The following is a 23375-nucleotide window of genomic DNA, read 5'->3' as shown; positions in this document are numbered from 1 at the left end:
GTGAGGCTTCTGAGCCAAGGTGTGTTTGCTGAGTTGTGAGGTCTCGAGTGGAGGACTGGCCCCCATTTTGAGTGTCTTCCACGGAACAAGCATGGACCCTGAAAGTGTGAACCCTGCAGGTGTGAATCCTGGCCAGAATAGCAAATAGCAGACACTGGAGGTTCATACTAAAGACTTTTCTCTTTACACTTATACTTTATTGGAGTGTAAAATCTATACCATGTGTTCCTTTTTCACAATGAAGGCCCCTTAAAGAACCATACCAGACACACACGTGTAAAGACATGAAACAACTTTTAGTAGGCTCAGATCCCACATGAAATGTCACCATGATGTCAGGAATAAATGTGTAATAGGGCCTGGTCAGTGGCTCAGTTTCTGGTTTTGTTGAGAAATGTAGGGTTGGAGGATGTGAAAGATCAGGGCGAGCTCATCTGCCTGAGCCCTGGGGAGGTCTGACTCACCTTTGGGCAATACTGGTAAATATGGCTTCCTTCCCCCTCAAAACGGGGAAAGAGTCTGGCTAGGTGTAGGAGTGAGCTGATGGAAAGTGTGTGTAAGAAATGTCAGGGGTGAATGGGGGTGAGGGACAGTGGGATGTCATGGCTGGAGGAACCCCATCAAACAGTAAATTATGACTGTATGGGGGAAAAACATTTCAAAGATATAACTGTTTTGCTGGTGGTGGTGAGTATGAACCCCAGTGTTTCAGCCAACACTCCACGTGTGGGCTCTCTACCCTTTCTCGATTAGCCCAGGTCACAGTGATGCCTTGGTTGCCCTAGAACTCACTCTGTAGACCAGGCTGGCCTCAAACTCAGAGATCCAGCTGCCTCTGCCTCTGCCTCCTGAGTGCTGGGATTAAAGGTGTGCACCACCACTGCCCTTAGGCTCTGCTCTACAGTTAACTGTTTCAGACTCCTCTCTTAACTGAGAGGCAGAAAGATTCCCAGAGCAGAGCACAGGGTGGCCAGAAGAAGCCAGGATGAAGGGCAGGAAGAGCAATGCCCCTGGAACTCCTACCTAGACGAAGGCTGGCATCGGGCAAGGGACTGGGCACACAAACAGCACAGCTGGTCACATGTGCACTGTGGTGGCACCCACCAGCTTCCGGATCATCTCAGCATGAACGTCATGGAAAGGCAGCCCATCCACTTCCATGCCCACGATGCCCGAGACACCACTGCGCACTTGCTTCTCTACCAGGATGCCCAACATCTTTTCTTCCTGGGAGGAAATACAGAGATGAGGAGGAGACAGAAGACATGTGGGGAGAGGGAGGACAGAATGCATAAATATCTGTAGAAAAGAAGCTTTGGGCTAGAGATCTCTGTTTCTCTCTGTCTCTTTCTCTTTCTTTCTTCCTTCCCGTCTTTCTTTCTCTTTTCTTTCTTCTTTCTTTCTTTCTTTCTTTCTTTCTTTCTTTCTTTCTTTCTTCCTTTCTTCCTTTCTTTCTTCTTCCCCTCTTTCTTTCTTCTTTCTTCTTCCTTCCTTCCTTCCTTCCTTCCTTCCTTCCTTCCTTCCTTCCTTCCTTCCTTTCTCCCTCCTCCTTTTTAAAACAGAGCCTCTGTAGCCCTAGTGGTCCTGGAACTCAATATTTAGACCAGGCTGGCCTCACACTCTTAGAGATCCACCTGCCTCTGCCTTTCAAGTGCTAGGCTTAAAGGCATATGGCACCACACCCAGGAATGTGTCCTTTTTTAACAAGTAAAATTTGAGATAAGGCATGAACTCACTGGAAAGCACCTTATGAAAATTAAAATCAAGAGCTGGATGTGATAGTTCATGCCTGTCATCTCAGTACTTGAGGGGCTGAGGCAGGAGGATTATAGTCAGTTTGAGACCAGCCTGGGTTGTATAATGAGCTCCAAGACAGCCTGGCCTACAGAGTGAGAAGTCTTAACTTCTCTCTATGTCTTGGAGACCCCATCTATCATCTGGGGTCATTGGTGACCCTGGTGAGGATATGGCTTTCAGAAGCTATAGTGAGGATTAAATGAGACACTGGAAGTAGAGCATCCAGCATGGCCCTTGGCACACAGTAGGAAGACTTGGCACACAGTAGGAAGGATGCTGGTTGTCAGTACAGTGAGGAAAGGCCAGAGCTTGCTCTCTGACTTGCTTACTGGGTAAGGGGGAGGGGGCTGGTCCTGTCTCAAACAAAAGCAAAGCGTTTAAACAGATCGGCTGTTTCTTCGGGCACTTACCTTCCCATGACCATATTTCATGCCCCAATAGAGACCTGTATGGTCCTAACACATACCAGAGATGTAATCCAGCCCCCAGCCAAGCCAGGGATGAGCTCTCATGCATCTGACTGTGGCAGGAGGCCCCTCCCGAGGTCCCGCTGTCAGCCTCTTGAGGGGTGGGCACTAGTTTGATTTCTACCGCTGTGATAAACACCATGACTAAAAAGCAGTGTGACAGAGAAAAAGGGTTGTTTCAGCTTATAACTCTTAGGTCACACACCATCACTAAAGAAAGTCTCAGGACAGGAACTCAAGGCAGGAACCTGGAAGCAGGAACTGAAACAGAGGCCATGGCCAGTGAGAGGCCAGCCATCTTTAACCCAGGAAGAGCGCATCCACCAAGGCACTGACTCTGCCCTGCCTTCAGGGTTGGACTTCCCTGCTTCTAGAACTGGAAGAACGAAGAATGAGCTGTTTGGTCCTCCTGGCCTATGGTATTTTGTTACAGCAGCCTACACTGACTAAGATACAGGGCAACAACTATCAGAGGGCATTAAAGCCGAGGAATAAGCCAAGCAAAGGCCTTGCGGGCACTCATCCAAAGCTTCACATAACAGTGATGAGGAGCTGGGGAGCTGGCTCAGGGAGTAAAATGCCTGCCACATGACTGCAAGACCCTAGTTCGCAGCACTCATGTAAAAGCTGGAAAGGCAGAGATGGGGCAACCCTGGGATTTGCTGGCAAACCATTCTAGCCTAACTGGTGAGCACCAGATTTAGTGAGAAACCCTGTCTCAGAAAATAAGAGGGGAGTGATTGAGGAAGACGTTTGACATCAGCCTCTTGTCTCTACACATATGTGAGTGCACGTGCAAGTGTATCCCAGACATGTACACACATGAATAAATGATGCCCAGACACTTTTCTCTTGGCCCTGGGACGGCCTCTCTGTTCTGCTCCCAGGCGAAGGCAGATGCTCCCCCTGTGAAAGGGGGAGGGATCCAAGCACATTTCCACACAAGTCCTTGTCAAGAGCTCCTGGCAGGGGTTCTCCAACCCAGACAGGCATCTACCACCCTTTGTTTGGGCTGGAATCTCCCACTCCTCTTCTCCACTACACATATGCTCTCTTTACAAGGCAATGTTTGTGGTACTACAGGGCCTGTCCTTAATCTTCTCATTCTTTTGGGACATGGAGGGAGTTGTGGAGTCCTCAGGGTGAGTATGAACAGCTAATAGGTCAGGAACTGGCTGACGTTCCAGCCTCTAAGACCCAGAGGGACCAAATATGCCAACTGCCGCTCCCAGCGAATTTCCAGGAAAGACCACACCATGTTCTACAAGACCAAGTGGAGGGGGTAGCTCCTCCGGGGCTGGAGCAGAGCTGAAGGCTGCAGTCCTGCCCAGGCTGCTGCGGCCGTCAGTGAGACAGGAGAGTGGAAGGAGGACTGAAGTGAGGCGTAGTAGGCAGGCCTTGAGGATGGAGTCAAGGTGGATGGGGAAAGAGGCCACAGGGCAACTTCTGGGCTTAGAGACAGAGTGTGTGAGGTGACCTACTCATTCACTCTGGATCATGGTGGGCTGATGTCTCTGGAAAATGATTTTTTAAAAGCAAATTAGATTTTCTTTTTAAAAATAAAAGTAAGTTTGGAAGCTGGGAGTACCTATAGGTCTAGGAACTTAGGAAGTGGAAGTTGAGGCAAGGTTTGCTTGAGCCAGGATTTCAGCCCACACTGAGGGGGTGGTAGAGCCGGGGGAACTTCCATCTGGGCTCCTGCGTCACTGTGTTCCCTGCCCAGGCTCCTTCTCCAGGGGCCCCATCTGACTGCTCATTGTTTCCCAGAACAAGCCTGGGTCTGGCCCCCAGGAGGGGTTCAGCAAATGTGGCTCTGCTTTGAAAACATGCCTTCCCATTTCCTCCTCGAGAACAGGGCATTGTTAATACATTTCTGAAAGGGTGGGTATCCATGCCAAGAGGAGAATGTTTCCATCCCTGGAGGCTGAGTGTGGGGCTGTGGGCATTGGCTGGGCGGGTTCACACTTTGTGTCTGTGTGAATCAGGAGTCATGGGGGAGGGTGCCCCCCTTCCCGTGTTTTCCAGTTCAAATCCAGGAAGCAAAAAGAAAGAACAGCTAGCCCTCTGGGTCACCCAGGGAAGACTAGACCATTTCCCCCATGAGAATGTCACTTGGGTCTCACACCCACCTCTCCCGCAGCCCTCAGCATTCTCAGGAGCTCAGACACTTCTCAGCCACCCGAGGCAAGCCCCAAGTCTGGATCAGAGAGACTCTAACTCCTATTTTAGCTCTGTCTCTTATTGGTGGTCTTGGCAAGACTTACCACCTAGAGCCCACCAGCTCCCTCTATGGAAAGAATAATACCAAGCCAGAGAGGTTCCAAATTCACCAGGAAAGAGGCCAGAGGGACTGCATAAAACATCATGAAGAAAAAGAAAAGCAGCTATAAGGCCCTCTAAATATGGGGGATTTCTGCAATGGGGGGGGGGGGTCAGAGCACCAGCCTTTGGCTGGCTGAGAGACATCTCAATTTTCTGTCCCTTGTTAAACTAATACACAGTCCTAGAAACGGACCCAGTTAGTAACCAGCAGGTGTCCAGGTGTCTACACCTCAGCGAACTGGTCTGGAATTGCACTCGTTGGGGCAGCCTTAGGCCTCCCAAGCCAGGTGCCAGGAAGATGGGCACTGTGAGTCGAACATGCAACTTCCAGTTTGTTTTCTCTTCTTCACGCTTGTGATTTAGGACGTGAGTTCTCAGCTGCCTGCTCCAGCCCACCGTGCCTGCAGCTCCCCTGCCATGATGGGCTGTTCTCTCTGGAACTGGGAGCCAAGGCAAATGTCTTCCTCTGGAAGTTACTTGGTCATGGTTTCGTTTGTTTGTCTGTTTGTTTGTTTGCTTGTTTATTTAATCACAGCAACAGAAGAGTAACTAATACACTAGTCAGGGCTCTGGACCAACTTCCTGTGCTTCAGATTCTCCACAGGACTACCTAACAAGAGGCTAATCCTTCATCTATGTCCTGTAAGTCTGGACCATCAGCTGCTTCTCAGGGTAGAACATGTCTCACCCATTCAAGAAGCACCCACAGGGGAGGGGTTTGGGGTTGGAAATCAGTGTGGGTGAACAGGACGGCTCCAGGAGATACGGCCCTCCCCTGAGGGCCCGGGAGAGGGAGAGCCCCTCCAGCCATCCCCATATTATTGAGGCTCAGAGCGGAGCTCAGGGCTGGCTTGTTCCTTGCGCTTCCCCCTGACATTTCACTTAAGTTAGAGATTCAAGGGCTGCTGCCTGTCCTCTGTCCTGGATGGGTCTAGAATTTGGGGCCTCTCCTGGCGATCTCAGGCTCAGGAGTCCTCCCTGACACTCATCACACCTGTGCCTACAACCCTCCAGTTAGGAGCAATATTATACAGCTGAGGTCAAACTGAAACCTTACTCACATTCTTCCCACCTGGAATTCATTCCCCCACCTCCTCCGAATCTGTTAGATTCCTTCTAATTTACCCTCACGGAACTCTTTTCCCACCTGATCTGCTCCCACACTTTCGGCATGTGTGATACCCCAGGTGTTTTAGTACCTTGACTGAGTTGTCACTTGTGTGACCAGGACAGTAAGGACTCTCACCCCCACTCCTGACCAAGAACCTGGATGCTGGCTTCCATGGATCAAGCGTTTCTTTCTTATGACAGTGCTGACTGTCATAAGATGACACTTTACAAAGACTCAGTCTCTGAGAGGGAAAAGCAAGTTGCAGAAAGTCAAACTAGAAAGGAAAGGATCTCGCTGAACAAGTCTTACATAAGACCTGAGGTAGATCCAAGGATTGTCTGAATCTGTGGCTCAGCCTGGCCCTGCAGGGAGACATTCCCTCTAGGCTAGCTTTGGATAACATGGTGGTTGTGGCTTGGAGCACTCAGGCCTGATTAGTTCTCATTCAGCAAGGAAGTTGTATCTTGGCCAGCGGCTTGCTGGAGTGTATTACCTTAGTGACAGATGGCAGGGCCTGGATCCAGCTCTGTTCCCCAGCTCCCCTGGAAGGTCCAGTTGCCCTCCTCAGGTAGCGCTCATGGACTTGACATGAGTTCAGAATATACAGTGCACAGGCCAGGGCATAGCCTCCCCAGTTAGAAACACCTAGAATGCAAAAGGAAAAAAAGTTCCATCACAGAACTGTAAAGATCCTGGGCTCCACTGGTCTGCCTCTAAGCAACCGGTGTCACCTCAGAGCACTGGCAGAAAGAGCAGGCACCGGATGACCTAGGGACTTGCTGCAAGTTCTTGGGCCTCAGCCCAGACCTCCTAGATCAGAATTTCTGCAAGATTGCTGGGGTGTGGATGATTTTTTTTAGGGAGCCCTGTAGGCATACTTGATTCAAGCTAAAGATTGAGAGCCATTGCTTGAAGCTATTAGGGCTGTCCCATGTTAATGACTGTTAGAGGAAAAGATACAGCCAACTTCTCACAGAAAGCCATTCCAGAATTCCCAACATGAAAGCACTGCCCAAGGGCTGCTCTCAACCCCTAGGCTACACAGAACCCTGTCCCCTGAGGCATAGAGCAGACAGTCTGTCAATTGAGGCTTGCCACTTCTCTGTGCAGAAGACCATCCCTAACTCACCCTCAGACCGACCTCCCTAGTCTGCCAGCCAGGTCCCAGGGCTCATTTCCCACAGCAGAGTCTATTTCGTCTATTCTCTGACACCTGTTTGAGTTCTCAGTCCTGTCAAAGACTGATGGGGGCTGTTAAGCTCTAGGCGCTGCATCATTAAGGAAGAGAGGGGGATAAGACAGCTCAGTGGGTAAAAACTCTGGCTGTCAAGCTTGGTGACCCACGTTCAGGCCCCAGGACCTACACAGTGGAAGGAGAGAACTGATTCCTGCAAGTTATCCTCTGACTTACACACACACACACACACACACACACACACACTCGCTCGCACAGATGCACACACAAATAGATAACTATCTCTTTTAAAGGAAGAGGATCATCAGATGGAGGAGAGAGGTGTGCACATAGCCAGTCTCAGGGTTAGACGATCATCAATGAGATGCTTGCAAAGGATCATGGGGTCACTAGAAGAGAGACCAGTTACCCTGTTTGGTTCAGGGAAAAGTCACAGAAAAGAGTCATTGAATGTGAATTTTATGATCTGGGTAGAATTCAACTGGAGAGAGAGTGGAGCTGTGCAGTGGGAGGAGCCAGGTAAGCAAAGGTACAAACACAACCCCCAGGGAGTACAAAGGGACACAGCCAAACACGGCCAAGGAAGACGACCATATCATAGTTATACTCGAATCTCTGAAACTGGTAGATGTCTGTCTCTGGTCATGTCTTACAGCTGTCATCAGCTGGCTTGTCACTGCTATACAAATCGTGGGGGCTGCGTCATCAACAGAACACTCAAGGGAAAAGAGATTCTTGCTTTGGTTGAATAATCTAGTCTGCCATCCTGCTGCAGATGTCTTGTGTGTCTTAGCTCCTGGAGTCCTTAAAGCAAACCAACGAGGCAAAGCATCATTGTCTACATGCGAGCAGCTCAGAAACAGACACGGAAGGGTAAAGGTCACACAGTGGGTGAGTTGTAGACATATGATGTAATTCAAGCTATTCCCTTCAGGGCTTACATTCCTTTTTCTTTTAAAAAAATGATTTTTTTTAAAGTTTTTTTAATTGTGTTAAAATCTACGTGACATGAATATATTATTAAAAAACCAGATGGGGGGCTGGTGAGATGGCTCAGTGGGTAAGAGCACCCGACTGCTCTTCCGAAGGTCCAGAGTTCAAATCCCAGCAACCACATGGTGGCTCACAACCATCCGTAACGAGATCTGGCGCCCTCTTCTGGAGTGTCTGAAGACAGCTACAGTGTACTTACATATAATAAATAAATAAATCTTAAAAAAAAAAAAACAAAAAAAAAACAGATGGATCCTTCCCTGTTCTCACACCAGCTACAGAGAGGGTGATGTGACCACTGAGGGTGTGGGGGTCTCTCTCTGCCAGGAATCTCACAGTTTTGTAGCAGCAGATACCTAACCCGAGTGTGCTCCAATCCAGTTCAGTTCTGATGCTATGCACCTCAACCATGTCAGAGCCTATGGGCTGGCCTGAGGTCTTGGTCTCTAAGACTGCCTCCTCCTCTTTTGATTCCAATGTTGAGCCCCGGGTTGCTCATCATAGTCTCTGACTGACTGTGAGGGTTCCTGAAAGCTCATATTGGATTTAATTACCTTGCTTCAACAGCCACAGGGGAAGGCTGTTTTATTACAGAGGATGTTATGAAAGAGCCAGATGAAAAGATATACTGGTAAGGCACACACAGAAATGGGCCTGGTGCTTGCTCTGGTTGCTCTGTCCTCCAGGAACAGCGTGTGTCTGGCTACCTGGGAGCTCTCTGAACTCTTTTGGGCTTTGGTGTAGAACTAAGCAAAACCAGCTTTCTTGGGCTCTTCTTTGCCTCTCTGTGCAACATCCTTCTTACTAGGTGGGGAACAGGACTCTCCGGACCTGGATGGTCTTATGATCTATCAGACAAGGGTAAATTGGAGAATTTCTTTGTGGCTGCCTAAAAATGGGAGTATATTCTCACTCTGGGGAAGAGAAATTCTAGTTTCTATGGTCTGCTTTGGAGAGGGAGTTATATAAACTTAGATCCATGGGTGAAAACAAAGAAATTTTCTATCTATCTATCTATCTATCTATCTATCTATCTATCTATCTATCTATCTAGTATGTATGTATCATCTATCTATCTACCTACCTATCGTCTATCTGCCTGTCTATCATCATCTTCTATCTATTGAAAAATATCACATTAGAATTCACCACTTTAGCCAGCTTTAAGAGTATAGTCAGGTTCTTCGGATCCCAGGCACTGCGGGAGCCGCGGGTTACCGTGTAGACACGGCCAAGTCCAAGAACCACACCACACACAACCAGTCCCGCAAATGGCACAGAAATGGCATCAAGAAACCCCTGTCACAAAGATATGAATCTCTTAAGGGGGTTGACCGCAAGTTCCTGAGGAGCATGCGCTTTGCCAAGAAGCACAACAAGAAAGGCCTGAAGAAGATGCAGGCCAACAATGCAAAGGCAGTGAGTGCACGCCCAGAGGCCATCAAGGCCCTGGTGAAGCCTCAGGCCATCAAGCCCAAGATGTCAAAGGGCCCCAGTGGAAAACTCAGCCGTCTAGCTTTCATTGCTCACCCCAGGCTTGGGAAGCAGATTTGAAGAAACATGGCCAAGGGGCATAGGCTCTGCCAACCAAAGTCCAAGGTTCAAACCAAGGCAGAGGCCAAAGCTCCAGCTAAGGCCCAGGCTTCAGTTCCAGTTCAGGCTCCTAAAGGAGCCCAGGCCCCTGTGAAGGCCCCATAGAAAAGGCTCCTGCCAGTGTGAAGACAGATGGACTGCTGTGACACACCTCCCCACACACTATTTGCAGATGACAACTGTCCTATGCTGATTTTACAAATAAACTTGAGGCAAGAAAAAAAAAAAGAGTATAGTCAGCAGTGTTAAAAATATTCCCGTCTATCATGTATTTTGTCTATCTAAAATATCACATGAGAAGTCGCCATCTTAACCATGTTTAAGTGTATACTTTAGGAGTGTTAAACATCTATCCACTGTAAGACACATAGACTGTGCCACCAGAAGAATGGGCATGGAACTGGTGAGGTGGAGCATGCTCAAACCCTAGACATCTCAGAGATTTAAGATGCCAGGAGTAGAGCTAACCCCCTTCCTGGTCTCTATGCCTGCCTTAGCACATAGAACCACAACCTCCAACTAAGTGATTGCAGGTAGTCAGTCACGTAGTACAGCACCTGGAATCCTTCCCCAGACAAATAGAGTATCCCCAACATCTTAGCCTCAGCCAATAGTATATATTTATCCCCAAATCCCATCCCATTCCCCAAGGTTCATACAGTCCCTGTCCGCATGGAATAAAGCACACACCTAGGCTTATCTGAGACTGGCTGTTTTTACTGAGCTGTAACATTTGGGGGAAAGTTCTCTCCCTCCCAAAGCACTCATTGTTGGACTTTGGACCCACCTGTCTGGCCAGACTCCCATTCACATGGGCTTACATGAGAGTGAGGACTCCTGACATAGTTGCCATCCCTGAGGGACCCAGGACCTAGGCCACCTGCCCTGTGCTGGCCACCCAAACCTCTTTATTCCCTTTGTAAGAACTGTGACACTTGCAGTAGTCCTGGCTGGATTGGAGTCCTGTGGACCGTACTTATCCAGGACTCTGTTTCACCCTCCATGGTCTGGCATACACCCAACATCTAATGCCCTAGAGGGAAGAAGCAGACTACAACAAACCCCACCCATTCCAGACTTTGCCCTGCCCTCTCCTGGTCAGTATACTGGTGGCACCCAGACACCCAACCAGGAGAGGCAGAACCCAGAACCACAATCCATCTATTTAAAATATCAGAATCGGGCCAGGCATAGTGGCACACGCACTTGGGAGGTGGAGACAGAAAGATCTCTATGAGTTTAAGGACAACCTCATCTATGGTGTTTCAGACCAGTCAAGGCTACATAGTAAGACCCTGGCTCAACTTCATCATCTTTAAAGGTACAGTTATATAGCATTAAGTATCTAGTGATCCATTCATCCAAAACATCACCATTTGTGAGAGTACAGTTGAGCAGTGTTTAGTCTGTTCTCATGGTACAATTCCAGAGTTCATCCCCAGCCTCTGAAACTGTAGAAAATAAAGGCATGCTTGGGAAGCCATAACAAAGCAAAAGGTAGAATTTAAACTCCAGTGTAAAATGATATAGAATGGTTATGAACTGAGGAGGAAGCTGACAAGCAAGCTAAAACTGCTGACTGTGTTATGGTGGGATGACACAGCATATTTTCCTGTGTCGTCACCCTGTACTACTTGCATTTTAAGAATGCCTTTGACCTACTATGACATCATCTTTTCAATGAATGAGATGTAAAACCCACGCTATATTTAAGCAATGGTCGTGGCCATCAGACCCGGATCATGGGGTACATAGTGGGGGGGGTTGGAAAGATGGGGGGGACCATGACCAGCAGCTTACTTAAGCTCATGTGCTGGAGACCCCATGTGAACTGAGCTCACTGTAAACTTTGACCTAGTCCTTAGCAACCACTGACTCTTTCATGGTCTCCATAATTTTACCTTTTCCAGAACACCATATAGCTGGGTTCAGATCACACAGCCTTTTCAGACTGGCTTGTGCAGTTACTAATATGCTCTTAGAGTCTCTCGTTTCCTTTGTGGTTCTCTCTCTCTCTCTCTCTCTCTCTCTCTCTCTCTCTCTCTTTCTCTTTCTCTCTCAGGATATATCCCACAACATGTATGGACTTAGTTCACATATCTACTCATTGAAGGATGTTTTATCACTTCTTAGTTCTATCAGTTATGAATAAAGAATGAACATCTGTCTGTGTGCAGTGCAGGTTTCTATGTAGGCATATGCCTTTAATACACACACACACACACACACACACACACACACACATACCATGTGCATGCAGGAGTCCTTAAAGGTCATCAGAGGACATTGGAACCCCTGGAACTGTAGTTACAGGCAGTTGTGAGCCACCATGCGCTATGTCTCTTTTATATTTATATTATATTATAATTTATCTGTTGCAAGTATGCATGTGTGTATGTAAGAATGTATTTGTGCACTAGTGTATGTGTGCACATATGGGTCTCAGACACAGACTCAGGCCATCACACTTGGTAACAAATCCTAGAACTTGCTGAGTCATCTCACCTGCCCTGTTATTTTTGTTTGTATTCATGTTCATGAAAGATAGTGACTATAGTTTTTCTTGTAATGTCATTGTATTGGTTTTAAGGTGATTAGATTCATACAGTGAATTAGGAAGCATTCCCTTTGTTTCAATCTTCTGCAAGACACTGTAGAAAACTGTTATAATTTTTTTTTGTAAATGCTTCAGAGTTCATCAGCAGACCCATCCAGGCCTTGTGCTCTCTGGTTTTGAAGGGTATTAATTTGTTGCTTCGATTTCCTTAAGGACTATTTCTATTTCTTTTTGTATGTGTATGTCTTTCGGGAAGTGGATCCATTCTATCTATATTACCAAATTTGTGGGCACATAGTTGTTTATAATAGTCCTTCCTTATCCTTTTTGTGCCCATAAAGCCTACAGAGACATCCCTTCTTTCATTTCTGATAGTAATTCATACTTTCTTGCTTGCTTGTCTCAGCCTGCCTAGATTACCAACTTTGTTGATCTTTTCAAAGGCTTGCCTTTGGTTTTGCTGATTATATCTATTTTTTTCTAATTTTCCAATTTCTGACCATTTTTGCTCTTCATTTACTTCTGATACTTTAGTCTTAACCTGTTCTTTCCTACTTCCTGAAGGTGGAAGCTAAGAAAACTTAGGTTAATTTTGTCTTATTTTCTAATATGTGCATTCAGTGGTGGTTTGAATGAGATGTGTCCCCATAGTCATGGGCATGTGAATACTTGGTCCTCAGTTGATGGCGATGTTTGGGGGGCAACATAGAGGGTGTGGTCTTGTTGGAGGAAATACGTCACTGAGGGGTGAGCGTTGAGAGTAAAAAGCCTGGCCTACTTAGGGTTTGCTGTCTCTGCATTGTGCTCGTTCAGGATGTGAGCTCTCTGTTTTCTGTTTCTACTGCCATGCTGCTTGCTGGCCTTCTTCCTGTCATGTGACCTCGGACCCTCTGGAACCATAAGCCAAAATAAACAGTCTGTTTTCTACACTCCTTTGGTCGTGGTGTTTTATCACAGCAATAGAGAAGTAACTAATGTTGGTGTCAGTTAAATCTGGTTCATTGGCAGCATTATTGGGTTCAACTGGGTCCTTTCAGATTGTATGCCTGCTACATCTGGCACTCCTGATACAGGGATGTTAAAATACCCAACTATAATACTTGAACCTATTTTTCTCTGCTGATCTTTTCTTTCTCCCCTATATATTTTGTATATATATATTACTTCTACAGTGTTAGATACATAGACACATAGGATCATTATATTTCCCTTGTATACTGGCCCTTTTGTAATATGAATGAGCATATATATATATATATATATATATATATATATATTCCCAATAACTTTCTTTGTTATGAAGTCTGCTCTGACTGAAATTAATATAGTGGTATCTGCCCTCTTTTGGTTAGTGTTATGTTTAATTTCTTTTTCTCCTTCCTTCTACTCCATAGAGATAGAGCTGGGTTACTCCTTTCGCTCCCTGGAAGGTGGCAATGGGCTGGACCTGGGTATTCCCCTTCTCCCAGGCAAGAATGGCTTTGCTCACAGAACAACAGACTGTGTTTTTATGTTTGTTTTTTGAGGCCAGATCTTACTTAGAATAGAGTGAGAAGGTATATTTCTGAACAGTTCCTTTTTTTTTTTCTAGTTCCACCACAAACAGGAAGAGATTTTCCTCTGGTATTCACTATAAATCCCTAGCTAAGTGCCCAGAAATAAGTCCCTCCCCATATCAAAGTGATCACTCCATGATCAGGTTCCCTGGAGTTGGTTTTCGTTTTGGATTTTGGTTTTTTAAGACAAGGTATGTAGTCTTGGCTATCGTGGAATCCTGGTACTCACTGTGAAGACTGGCTTCAAGTTCATAGAGATCTGCATACCTCTGCCCTTTCCCAAGTGCTGGGAATAAAGGGATGCACCTGGCTCCCTGAAGTTCAACCCAGCTTTGTGTAGTGAACCTCCAGTAGCTCAGCCATAGGTTTCCTATCCCAGAGTGAGTTTTGTTCCTCCCCAGGCTGACTCTGACCATGAACAGGAGATAGCCTTTTCCAGGTCAATATTTCCAGAAACTTCTGATGAGGCTAAGAGAAAGCCAGTCTTTGAAACACCTGGAAACACAAGAAAGGTTGGTCCTGGGAGCAAGGGCAGCTACAGGAAGGACAGGAAACCCAGGGCAGATGTTGGTGAAAGGAGCCATGGCAAAACCTTCTCCTGTCCACCGTGGCATAGGTAGGTACTCGCTGACCACTGATCAAAGTGGCTCTCCCATCTCTCATCTGTCTCCAACTCAGTTATCATCACACTTCTCATCACCATACCACCTGGAATGCATATCCATCACAGCCATTGTCTTCTCAACTCTGCAAAGAAAATTCTTTGGCACACGTCATCTCTGTTGTTGCCCCAGAACCCAGAACAATGCTGGACACACTGTAACTGTTATCGCGTGGCTGGGTCCCCACTCAGGGTTCTTCCCTACCCTGGAGCACAGAAGAAAAGCTCCTGCTCTGCTAAGATGGTCGTCTTGATTTTCAACCTGGCTGGATTGAGAGGCATCTGGGAGATCAGTAAAGCACACGTCCAGGTGTGTCTGTGAGGGAGGGCGTTTCCAGAGAATGTGTGTTGGACAGCAACTGCGTGAGGAAGACCCAACCCAAGTATGAGCAGAGCTGACCCATAGGGTGCAAACCCAGATAAAACACAAGCAGAAGTAGCCTGCCAGGGAAGCACAAGGGCTTCTGTTCTGTTTCCTGGTCACCATGGGATAGGCAGTGCTTCTACCATGACACTCTGCCTTGCTACAGGCCAGGGAACAATAAAGCCAGCAGCTGTGCTCCAAACACAAGCCATCCTTCCTCCTTTGAGGTTGTTTCTTTCAGGTATTTGTAATGTGATTAAAAACTGTTCAGGCCACTCACCCTGGGCAGTCAGGCTCTTCTTGCCACACAGGTACTCACCAGCAATGACAGCAAAGTCAGCCTCCACATCACAGGCAATGACATCTCCATTTCTAATGTGCTTCTTCACGGCCTCCTTTACTTTGCCCATTCCAAGCTCATTGCCTCCATCACCAATGCCTGAAGGAAGAGAAAGAGTCAGTATGTGGGATGGGGGCCAAGTGGGGGTGGGAGTAGGACAAGACATCCCCTCCCCATGTGTCAGCAATTGGCTCTGAATAGGTCTGAGAACCAGATGTTGATTCCTCTTGAGGTCTCCTAGAAAATTCTAGAGTTAGAAGCGAATCTGACTTTGGAGCTCGCTAGAGTGGGACTGTGTCTTCTGTTATTAGGTCCCCACATCCAGCCACTGGTGGGGTGACTTGTGTCCTGACAGTCCTACTGGGGACAAGGGTATATGACGTTTAGTAGCTCCCACACAGTGCCTCTTCTCACTGAACTGTACCATGTGACTGGCCAATAGAGGTGAACTGCATTTTATTCTAAAGCAGTGATTCTCAGTCTTCCCAATGCTGCAACCCTTTAACACCTCATGTTGTGGTGACCCCAGCCATTAAATTATTTTTGCTACTACTACATAACTATAATTTTGCTAGTTATGAATTATAATGTAAATATCTGGTATGCAGGATATCTGATATGTGACCCCTGTGAAAGGGTCATTCAAGACCCCAAAGGGGTTGTGACCCCCCGCTGTTGAGAACCACAACTGTAAAGACTTATGCTTAACGAATGTTAAAAATATGTATGTTGTTCTTTTAAACCTAAACCAAAGGGGTATCTAGCTAATATCTGAGACATCCTACCAAGAACACACAATGCTGTGTACTACACAGTCAGGTAAGCTGGGGATGACAAGGGTCCAGTCACAGCTGCTCTCGAGACTGAGGTGGGAGGACTGCTATAGCTCAGGAGTTGGGGACCATCCTGTACGGCATAGTGAGGATGGTCTTAATAAGTTTCAATGCAAGGGCATGTCCCAGCACCTCGAGGACAGAAAACTAGACCTTCCTGGACCATAGAACTTGGTATTACTGTTTCTTCCACAAGAGCTTATAATACATAGAAGAATTCTGCTAAAGCAGTGGCTCTCGACCTGTGGGTAGCAACCCCTTTGGGGTTGAATATCAGATATTTAAATTACAATTCATATCAGTAGCAAAATTACAATTATGAAGTAGCAACAAAATAATTTTATGGTTGGGAGGGTGACCACAGCGTGAGGTATTAAAGGGCCGCAGCATTAGGAAGGTTGAGAACCACTGTGCTGGATAGAGACTAGCACTCAACAGGAGCTGATGGAGAGAGGGAGCCAGACGACTTCCAGTGCTGGTGATCAGGCTGAGCCAAAAGACTCAGACTACTGTGAGTGACGGAACACCTTCTATTGACACTGAGGACTTTTTTTTTTTTCCTGTTTCCACTCTGACCATTTTTTTCTGAACAGTTTCTAAATTTGTGACAGCCTGTTTGGATGACAAAAATAATACAACCACCTGGACGCGTAAGTAGTAGTTAGATGCCAAGGAGAGCCAGTGCGCATGCTCCCAAAGGTTCCCAGGCTCTGCCTGCTAATTGCTCCTTTGGACTCAGACTCTCCCTCTCCAGTGCTGGTGACGCCTCCTGAAGGCCTTGAGTCCTTTACCTGCCCAGCCCAGCGTGACAGGAAGTGAGAAACCAACCAAGCAGACCACACTGCGTGTGCCCCACCCGAAGCCTCTTCTGGGAAAGTCTGGGGCTTTGCAGAAACTTTCTAATCATCCCAGAAGGTTTTCATTCACTCCTCAAAACCTCAAAAGTCAGAGGGGACTAATGGGTCTGGGAAACACTCAAGGCTTGAAGAATAACAGGACAGACAGACTTTAATTAGTCTAGTCTTGCCCAACTCTCCTGACAGGAAGAGCTGGTATCCTTGGGGGACTGGCTCAGTCGTAACAGCAAGGTGATTTTTTTAACAGTATGGAATGGGTGGCTGCACTTTTCTCAGGATCCTGTTGGCAATGCTAATTAGCTAGCCAGCTTCAACCTCCCTAGGCCTCTTTTTCTCATCTATTTTTTTTCTACCTCATAATGTTTTTGAGTAGGATAGAAAATATAGTGGTTGTGAAGTTCTTGGGAAAAAAGTATGAAGGTTCAGTACAAATTCTATTTATTACACTACACTATTAACAATAGCAATCCGCTTATTCCGTGCTTAATAGACTCAAAAAGTGAAGCATTTCTTCAGGTGACACAGGACAAAGTCCAGCCTGCCTGGTCACAATGATATGCCATGCCTCAATTTCATGATTATTAATATTTCATGATGAGTTAACTACTTCTGAGTTGGGCAAATCAAGTATGTTCTATGCGTGTTGCTTCCCTTTCTCATAAGGGACTGTTGCATTTCTTAAGAATTGTGTCATTCGTGTCTAGACTGGCTGAAATAAACAAATCCCGGTTTGGAGATGGGCAGAAAGCAACAGTGACCACATAACCCTTTCCTGGCCTGTGCTCGACGGTCAATGAGAGATGCTTAGCAATGTGTTCATGTTGAATTCTCAGTGCCCTCACTTACCAGTTGATGAGATGCCAGGAATCTTTTGTGCAGCAAGGAAAATGTCATCAATGGGGTCAACTAAGTGCTTGATGTTCATCTTCCTCGCGTTATAGTAATTGCCATCAGCAGCCCTTCCCGCACGCTCTATGGCCACCAGATGGTCAAATCTGCCCGGAAGCAATGGTGGTAAGTCTTCCTAGGGAAAATGGCAGCTTCCCTGGCTCTAAGCTTGTGTGTCTCTGTGAATGACCCTTGGTCATTCCCATAAGCCTATGAGCTTGATTGAGTGAGGACCTACTTTGTGCAAGAGCCATCACAGGGTACTGATTCACTACATTGTTGGTGGGAAGACATAGCCCAGGGCTGGTGCCAGAGCTTGGGGAGCTCCTGCGACCTCCACTTAGGTAAAGCCGGATCCTTCACTACAATGATAACATTGCAAAAAGAATTTCAGAACGAGTCAAGAGAGAAGCCAAATTTGCAAGTCTATTGAGAGATAGGAGATAGTACACACTTCAAATTTAAGTAGGGGTGATTTGTCTCCCTCCCTCCCCCACCTTTCCTCCCCACTTCCTGCCACACACATAGACCAGAAAAGGACAGCACACACCATAGACATGGGTGTGGGCTTCTCAAGAGGGAGAGAACACTCAGGTGCTTTTAGTGGCAATATATGTGATAGATAGATAGATAGATAGATAGATAGATAGATAGATAGATAATGGATAGATAGATAGATAGATAGATAGATAGGTAGATAGAGATATATCTATACAGTTTTGTGGCCAAGTTACATAGCTCAAAGGGTATAATTTACAATAAGGCTTAGAAATAAGTAAAAGATGTGAGCTGGTTCACCTATTTTTAAAATATTCCTTTTGTAAATGATAAAATAGTTTCATAAGGTATACTGCCTGGATGGATTGGAGGCAGGGGGAGCAATTGCTAGTATAGTTTAAGTCAAGTTCACAAACATCCTGGCCCTGAGTAAACACAGCCTTCTGCTGCTGGTTTTGATTCTGTTGTTCTCCCTTGAGACCGGGTCTCTTGTAGCCCAGGATAGCCTCTAATGTGCTCTGTAGCTAAGGATGACCCAGGGCCAGCCTCTCCCATGCTCTGTAGCTAAGGATGACTTTGCACTTTTATCACTTTTTGGACATCTATTACTATTACTATTACTATTACTATTACTATTACTATTACTATTACTATTACTACTACTACTACTACTACTACTACTACTATTACTATTACTATTACTATTACTATTACTATTACTGTTGGGCATGGCTGAGTGTGTGTAAATGATGTGGAGGTTAGAGCCTGCTGTGGGTGCTAGAGAGGAGGTGCTCTCTCCAGCCCCACATAGGCCTAATTGGGCTTTGTAGCTGTGTTCAGTTTCTCTCCGGGAGTCTCTGGAGTGAAGGCTATTTTCCTTTTCCGTGCCCCCTTAATTTTCTCCATTTTTCTATCCTACCTCAACAATCTTCCAACAAACAGCCACTTGGGGCTTCTGCAATCCAATAGTGTCAGAAGCTGAAAGGTCAGGGTACCTGGGTGTCTGGGAGATGTCACTAATGCTCCATCCAATGCCCCTCATCCAATAGAGTGGCCAGTCAGAGAGGAACTGAGTGTGGCTGCTATGGCCCATTGTCCTCCTTTGCAACCTCTCATTCACATCACATACGTCAAACAATTAGGAATTAATTGGAAAGAGGAACGAATGAATGGAACATAACATGGATTCCTTAGGAGACAAAGAGGTAGAGAAATAAGGGCACAGGTGGCACAGTGGTCAAGTGGTTGTAGAGTCCTGCCACATAGGGTACATTCTTAGGACATCACACATCTGCAAGAATCACACATCTGGAGGGCATCATGCATCTGCAGAGCATCACTCATCTGCAGGGCATGACACATCTGCAGGACATCATACATCTGCAGGACGTCACACATCCTCAGGACATCACACATTCTCAGGACATCACACATCTGCAAGAATCATGCATCTGCAGAGATCATGCATATGCAGGGCATCACACATCTGGAGGGCATCACACATCTGCAGGACATCACACATCCTCAGGACATCACATATCTGCAAGAAATCACGCATATGCAGGGTATCACGCATCTGGAGGGCATCATGCATCTGCAGGGCATGACACATCTGCAGGACATCACACATCTGCAGGACGTCACACATATGCTGGGATCACACATCTGGAGGGCATCTATAGCAGGGTTAAGGAAGTGTTTATCATGGAATCCACAGCTACTTAGAGCTCAGTAAGTACCAGGCCTGCTGTTGGTACCTTTATTAGCAGAAGTGTTTTAATCTTCACTTTTATTTCTGTGCATGGGCCTGTGCCTGCTTGTCTGTATGTGCATCATGTGTATGAAGGGCCTGTGGAGGCCAGAGAGGGTATCAGATCCCCTGGGACAGGAAGGTTCTCAACCTTCCTAGTGCTGCGACCCTTTAATACATTTCCTCATGTTCTGATGACCCCCAACCACAAAAGTATTTGCTACTTCATATCTGCAATTTTGTTATGCTATGAATCATAATGTAAACATCTGATATACAGGATATCTTATTATATGTGACCCTCCCAAAGGGGTCATGGCCCACAGGTTGAGAACAACTGCCCTAGGACTTGAGTTACAGGCAGTTGTGGGTGCTGGGAGCTGAACCCAGGTCCTTTGCAAGAGTAGCAAATACTCTTAACCACAGAGCCATCTCTCTAGCCCTGTTAGCAGGAATATTGTTTTGGTAATCCAAAGTGAGAACATAAAACAAGGGACTTTCACATCTCTAAATATACCCACAATGGAGTTCTTCAAAATCTCAACTTGATGATGAAATAGTATATATAGCTATTCTTCAAAATGTTAAAAACAGACTTCTCATATGATCCAGAAATTCAGATTCAGTGTACATACTGGAAAGAGCTGAAAACAGGAACCTAAAGAGATGTTTGTCTGCCCTTGTTCTGAGCAGCACTACTTAGAACAGGCAACACTTGCAGTAAAAACAAAACAAAACACACACACAACAGAAAGCACCAGAGTGCATTGCATATAGAGCCTGTCTGAATCCTGTAACACTGAGAGTCCCGACTGCTTTTTAAATGCATATACTGATCTGCAATACACATTGTGTTATTGTAGGTTTAAAAAGTGTACAAAGCACTGTGTAAGTTATTAAATCTGAAACAAATGACAAACAAGGGGTTCTCAAAAATGCTTGCCCACAACACACAGCAATAAACACACACACACACACACACACACACACACACACGGACATATAAAGTAGGAAGAAGGAGGGAGGGGAGGGGAGGGAGTGTTTCAGGAGAGCACTTTTCACTACTCATAGCTGAACAATGCTATTTCTGTTTTGTTTTCTGAACGTTTTCGCTACCCCCACCCCCCAGTTGAAATGGTTTGATTACTGCAAGATCTCTTTGTTGAGCAACTGCTAACTTCGTTTCTTATTTTGTCAGGTGCCATCTCTCCCTGCTGGCATGAATCTATTTCCAGACATGCTCTATGGGGCTCTAAGCAGACCCCGATATCCCCAGACTCATGCCTTTTCTTTCATAGGATAAGGTATTCAAAAACTTTGTCAGCAAGGTTACAAGGATGTGGTCTTCCCAAGTAACACGCACTCCATCTGGGGTACCATATACATACCTAGGAGACTTAGGGTCCCCATCTTTGCACAAAAATGCCCGAGCATCTTCCATGGATCTTCCTTGGTAAGTTAATATGGGAATTGGTGTCTTTAGAACTCCTTGAGAATAAAGACAATGGGTAGCCACATCAGTACTGGGGCTGTGGTGGGCTTTTGAGAAGTATCTTTAGACAGTACTGTAATATTACTGAGTAGTGTCCTTCAATATGCTTTGATAGAATTCAGCAAAGCATACGTTTACTTTTAGTTCTGACTGAACTACAGAGTTGGCAGGGGATAGGGGGTTGAGCTGGATCAGTATAGACCTGGGGGATATGCTGTATGTTAGATGGTCTGTTCTGGCCCACTGCCAGCAGTACTGTGCACTGTGTAGATGCCTGGGTGACAGGTGGCCCAGCACTTGACATGTATGTTCTCATTTACATTTCATAATCATGTTCCATAAAGTGATTGTTACATTGTTTCATTTTATAGAAGGAGAAATGGATGCTCAGACACCAGGGAAGTTGATCAGAGTCAGATACAGTGCCTGTGTTGGTATCACAGCTCCACTTCTGTCTTAATTTTTGTTACTGTGATAAAATGCCCTTACTGAAAGCAATTTAGGGGAAGAAAGAGTTAATTAGCTTACAACTCTAATCTGCAGTCCATTGCTGAAGGGAAGTTGAGGCAGAACCTTGAGCAATTACATTACAACCATGGTCAAGAGCAGAGAGAAACGAATGCCACACACCGCCAGTTGCTGCTAGCTTCTTCCTCTTTTATACTATCCAGGAGCCCCTACCCAGGGAATGGTTGTGCCCACAACCCCACGCAGACATGTCCAGAAGCCAACTTGATCTAAATAAGCCCTCAACTGAGACACCTTTGTCAGGTGACCGTAGGTTGTAGCAAGTTGACATTTTAAAACCAGCCATTGAATTCCTACTCCCAGACCTTACTAGTTCCCTCTCCAGACAAACATTCCTTCAGAGGAGAGCAATAACAGCTGCGGCAGAGTTCCAGAGACTTGGGTTAGTGTGGGGCTAGGGAGTCATGGGATGGGGATAGCAGGCTCCAAGCAAGAGTGAGCTTGAGGCATGTCCAAACCCTAGAATCTCATTCTGACATGGGTAGAACTTGGATTGCTTCCCCACTCCACCCTGGGTCTGCATGACCTGGCACTTGTAGTCCTGCACCCCCTCCCCCAAGAGGTCACATAGCCCTCAAGCCAGGTTAAACTTTCTCTTTCCTTATATGGTCATGTCCAGTAGCACCTGGAATTCTTCTTTAAGCAAATGAAGCATCCCCAGCACCCTGGCCTGGGCCAACAATGTACACTCACCGTAAAGCCTCATCCCACCTCCAAAGGTTTAAGTAGCTTCTGTTCTCCCCCCACCCCCTATTAAACGAGCTGAGCTGTCTCCTTGAGAGTCAGTTCTCACTGTGCTATGCTCACAGCTGCCTGTGAGTCTCTTTTGCTCCTGGTTTTTCTGCCCTACTTCTCCTCTCAGGATCCCCTGGTTGCAATTAAGGCCACCAACGGCAGGTTGGTACTTGTGTGGTAGTGATTATAAAGTGAAATTGATTGTCAAAAAACATTTTGTGATCACAAATAACACACATTATTGTAGATTATGTGGAAAATAATATACATATCTCCTCAAATGAAAATCATCTGGTTTTCATTCATCTATCTCTCAGCAGTTAGGGGAAGAATCGTGGCTTTTTCATAGGCTCAGGGCAAATCTTCAAGAAGGAAAGGTGGCCAACAGGGCACCCTGGGCAGTGTCCCTGGACTCAGGGCTTAGAGACATGTGACTGTGGACAAACCACATGAGCATCCTGAGCGCCTCCTCTGTAGAGTTATGGCCACCCAGTCACATTGCTGGGGTGGCACCATGATGGTCTGTCAATTTCCTGGCTGGGGTCTGGTGAAAGTGGGTGCTGAGTGAGGCCAACCTTCACTCCCCTGGCTGCACTGTGTCAGATGCTAGTCAGGGGAGTGGGTACCAGGGAGCCCAGCCAGGCAACATGAGGCACATATCTGAGAAAGGACACACAAAGCCCCTGTCACAGAGGGTCAGAGAGATGTGGCTCCCTCCTCAGAGCTATGGGGTACAATCCTTGTTTGGCTCCTGCCCATGAGAGGGGAGAAGGGATTCTGCTAAACAGAGCCACAGAGGAGAGTCAGGTGGAACCTTCTGTTGGCCCCTGGAGCAGAG

At 46.3% G+C, this 23375-nt stretch overlaps 1 protein-coding gene and 1 pseudogene across 3 annotated transcripts in view; one reads left to right on the top strand and one right to left on the bottom strand.

The window, feature by feature from the left end:
* Positions 1-275: 275 nt before the first annotated feature.
* Dglucy (D-glutamate cyclase) overlaps positions 276-23375 on the bottom strand; it is a 95022-nt gene continuing 71922 nt past the window's right edge. For 2 of the 3 annotated variants that reach the window (XM_021178971.3, XM_029484363.2), the window contains 5 exons: positions 21171-21270; positions 17493-17641; positions 14936-15055; positions 6191-6342; positions 276-1227 (listed from right to left, as the gene is read on the bottom strand). In XM_021178971.3, coding sequence (XP_021034630.1) covers positions 1078-1227; positions 6191-6342; positions 14936-15055; positions 17493-17641; positions 21171-21270 — 671 coding nt within the window. In that variant the 3' untranslated portion in view covers positions 276-1077. The remainder of the gene's footprint in view (positions 1228-6190; positions 6343-14935; positions 15056-17492; positions 17642-21170; positions 21271-23375) is intronic. The other variant, XM_021178972.3, reaches the window with a different exon arrangement.
* LOC110307275 (large ribosomal subunit protein eL29 pseudogene) lies at positions 9157-9685 on the top strand (annotated as a pseudogene).

This window comes from Mus caroli, unplaced genomic scaffold (assembly GCF_978045245.1).
Source record: "Mus caroli unplaced genomic scaffold, Mus_caroli_1 scaffold_14, whole genome shotgun sequence".
NCBI lineage: Eukaryota > Metazoa > Chordata > Mammalia > Rodentia > Muridae > Mus > Mus caroli.
Note: the sequence above shows the minus strand (reverse complement) of the source record. Positions and strands in the feature narration are given on the sequence as shown.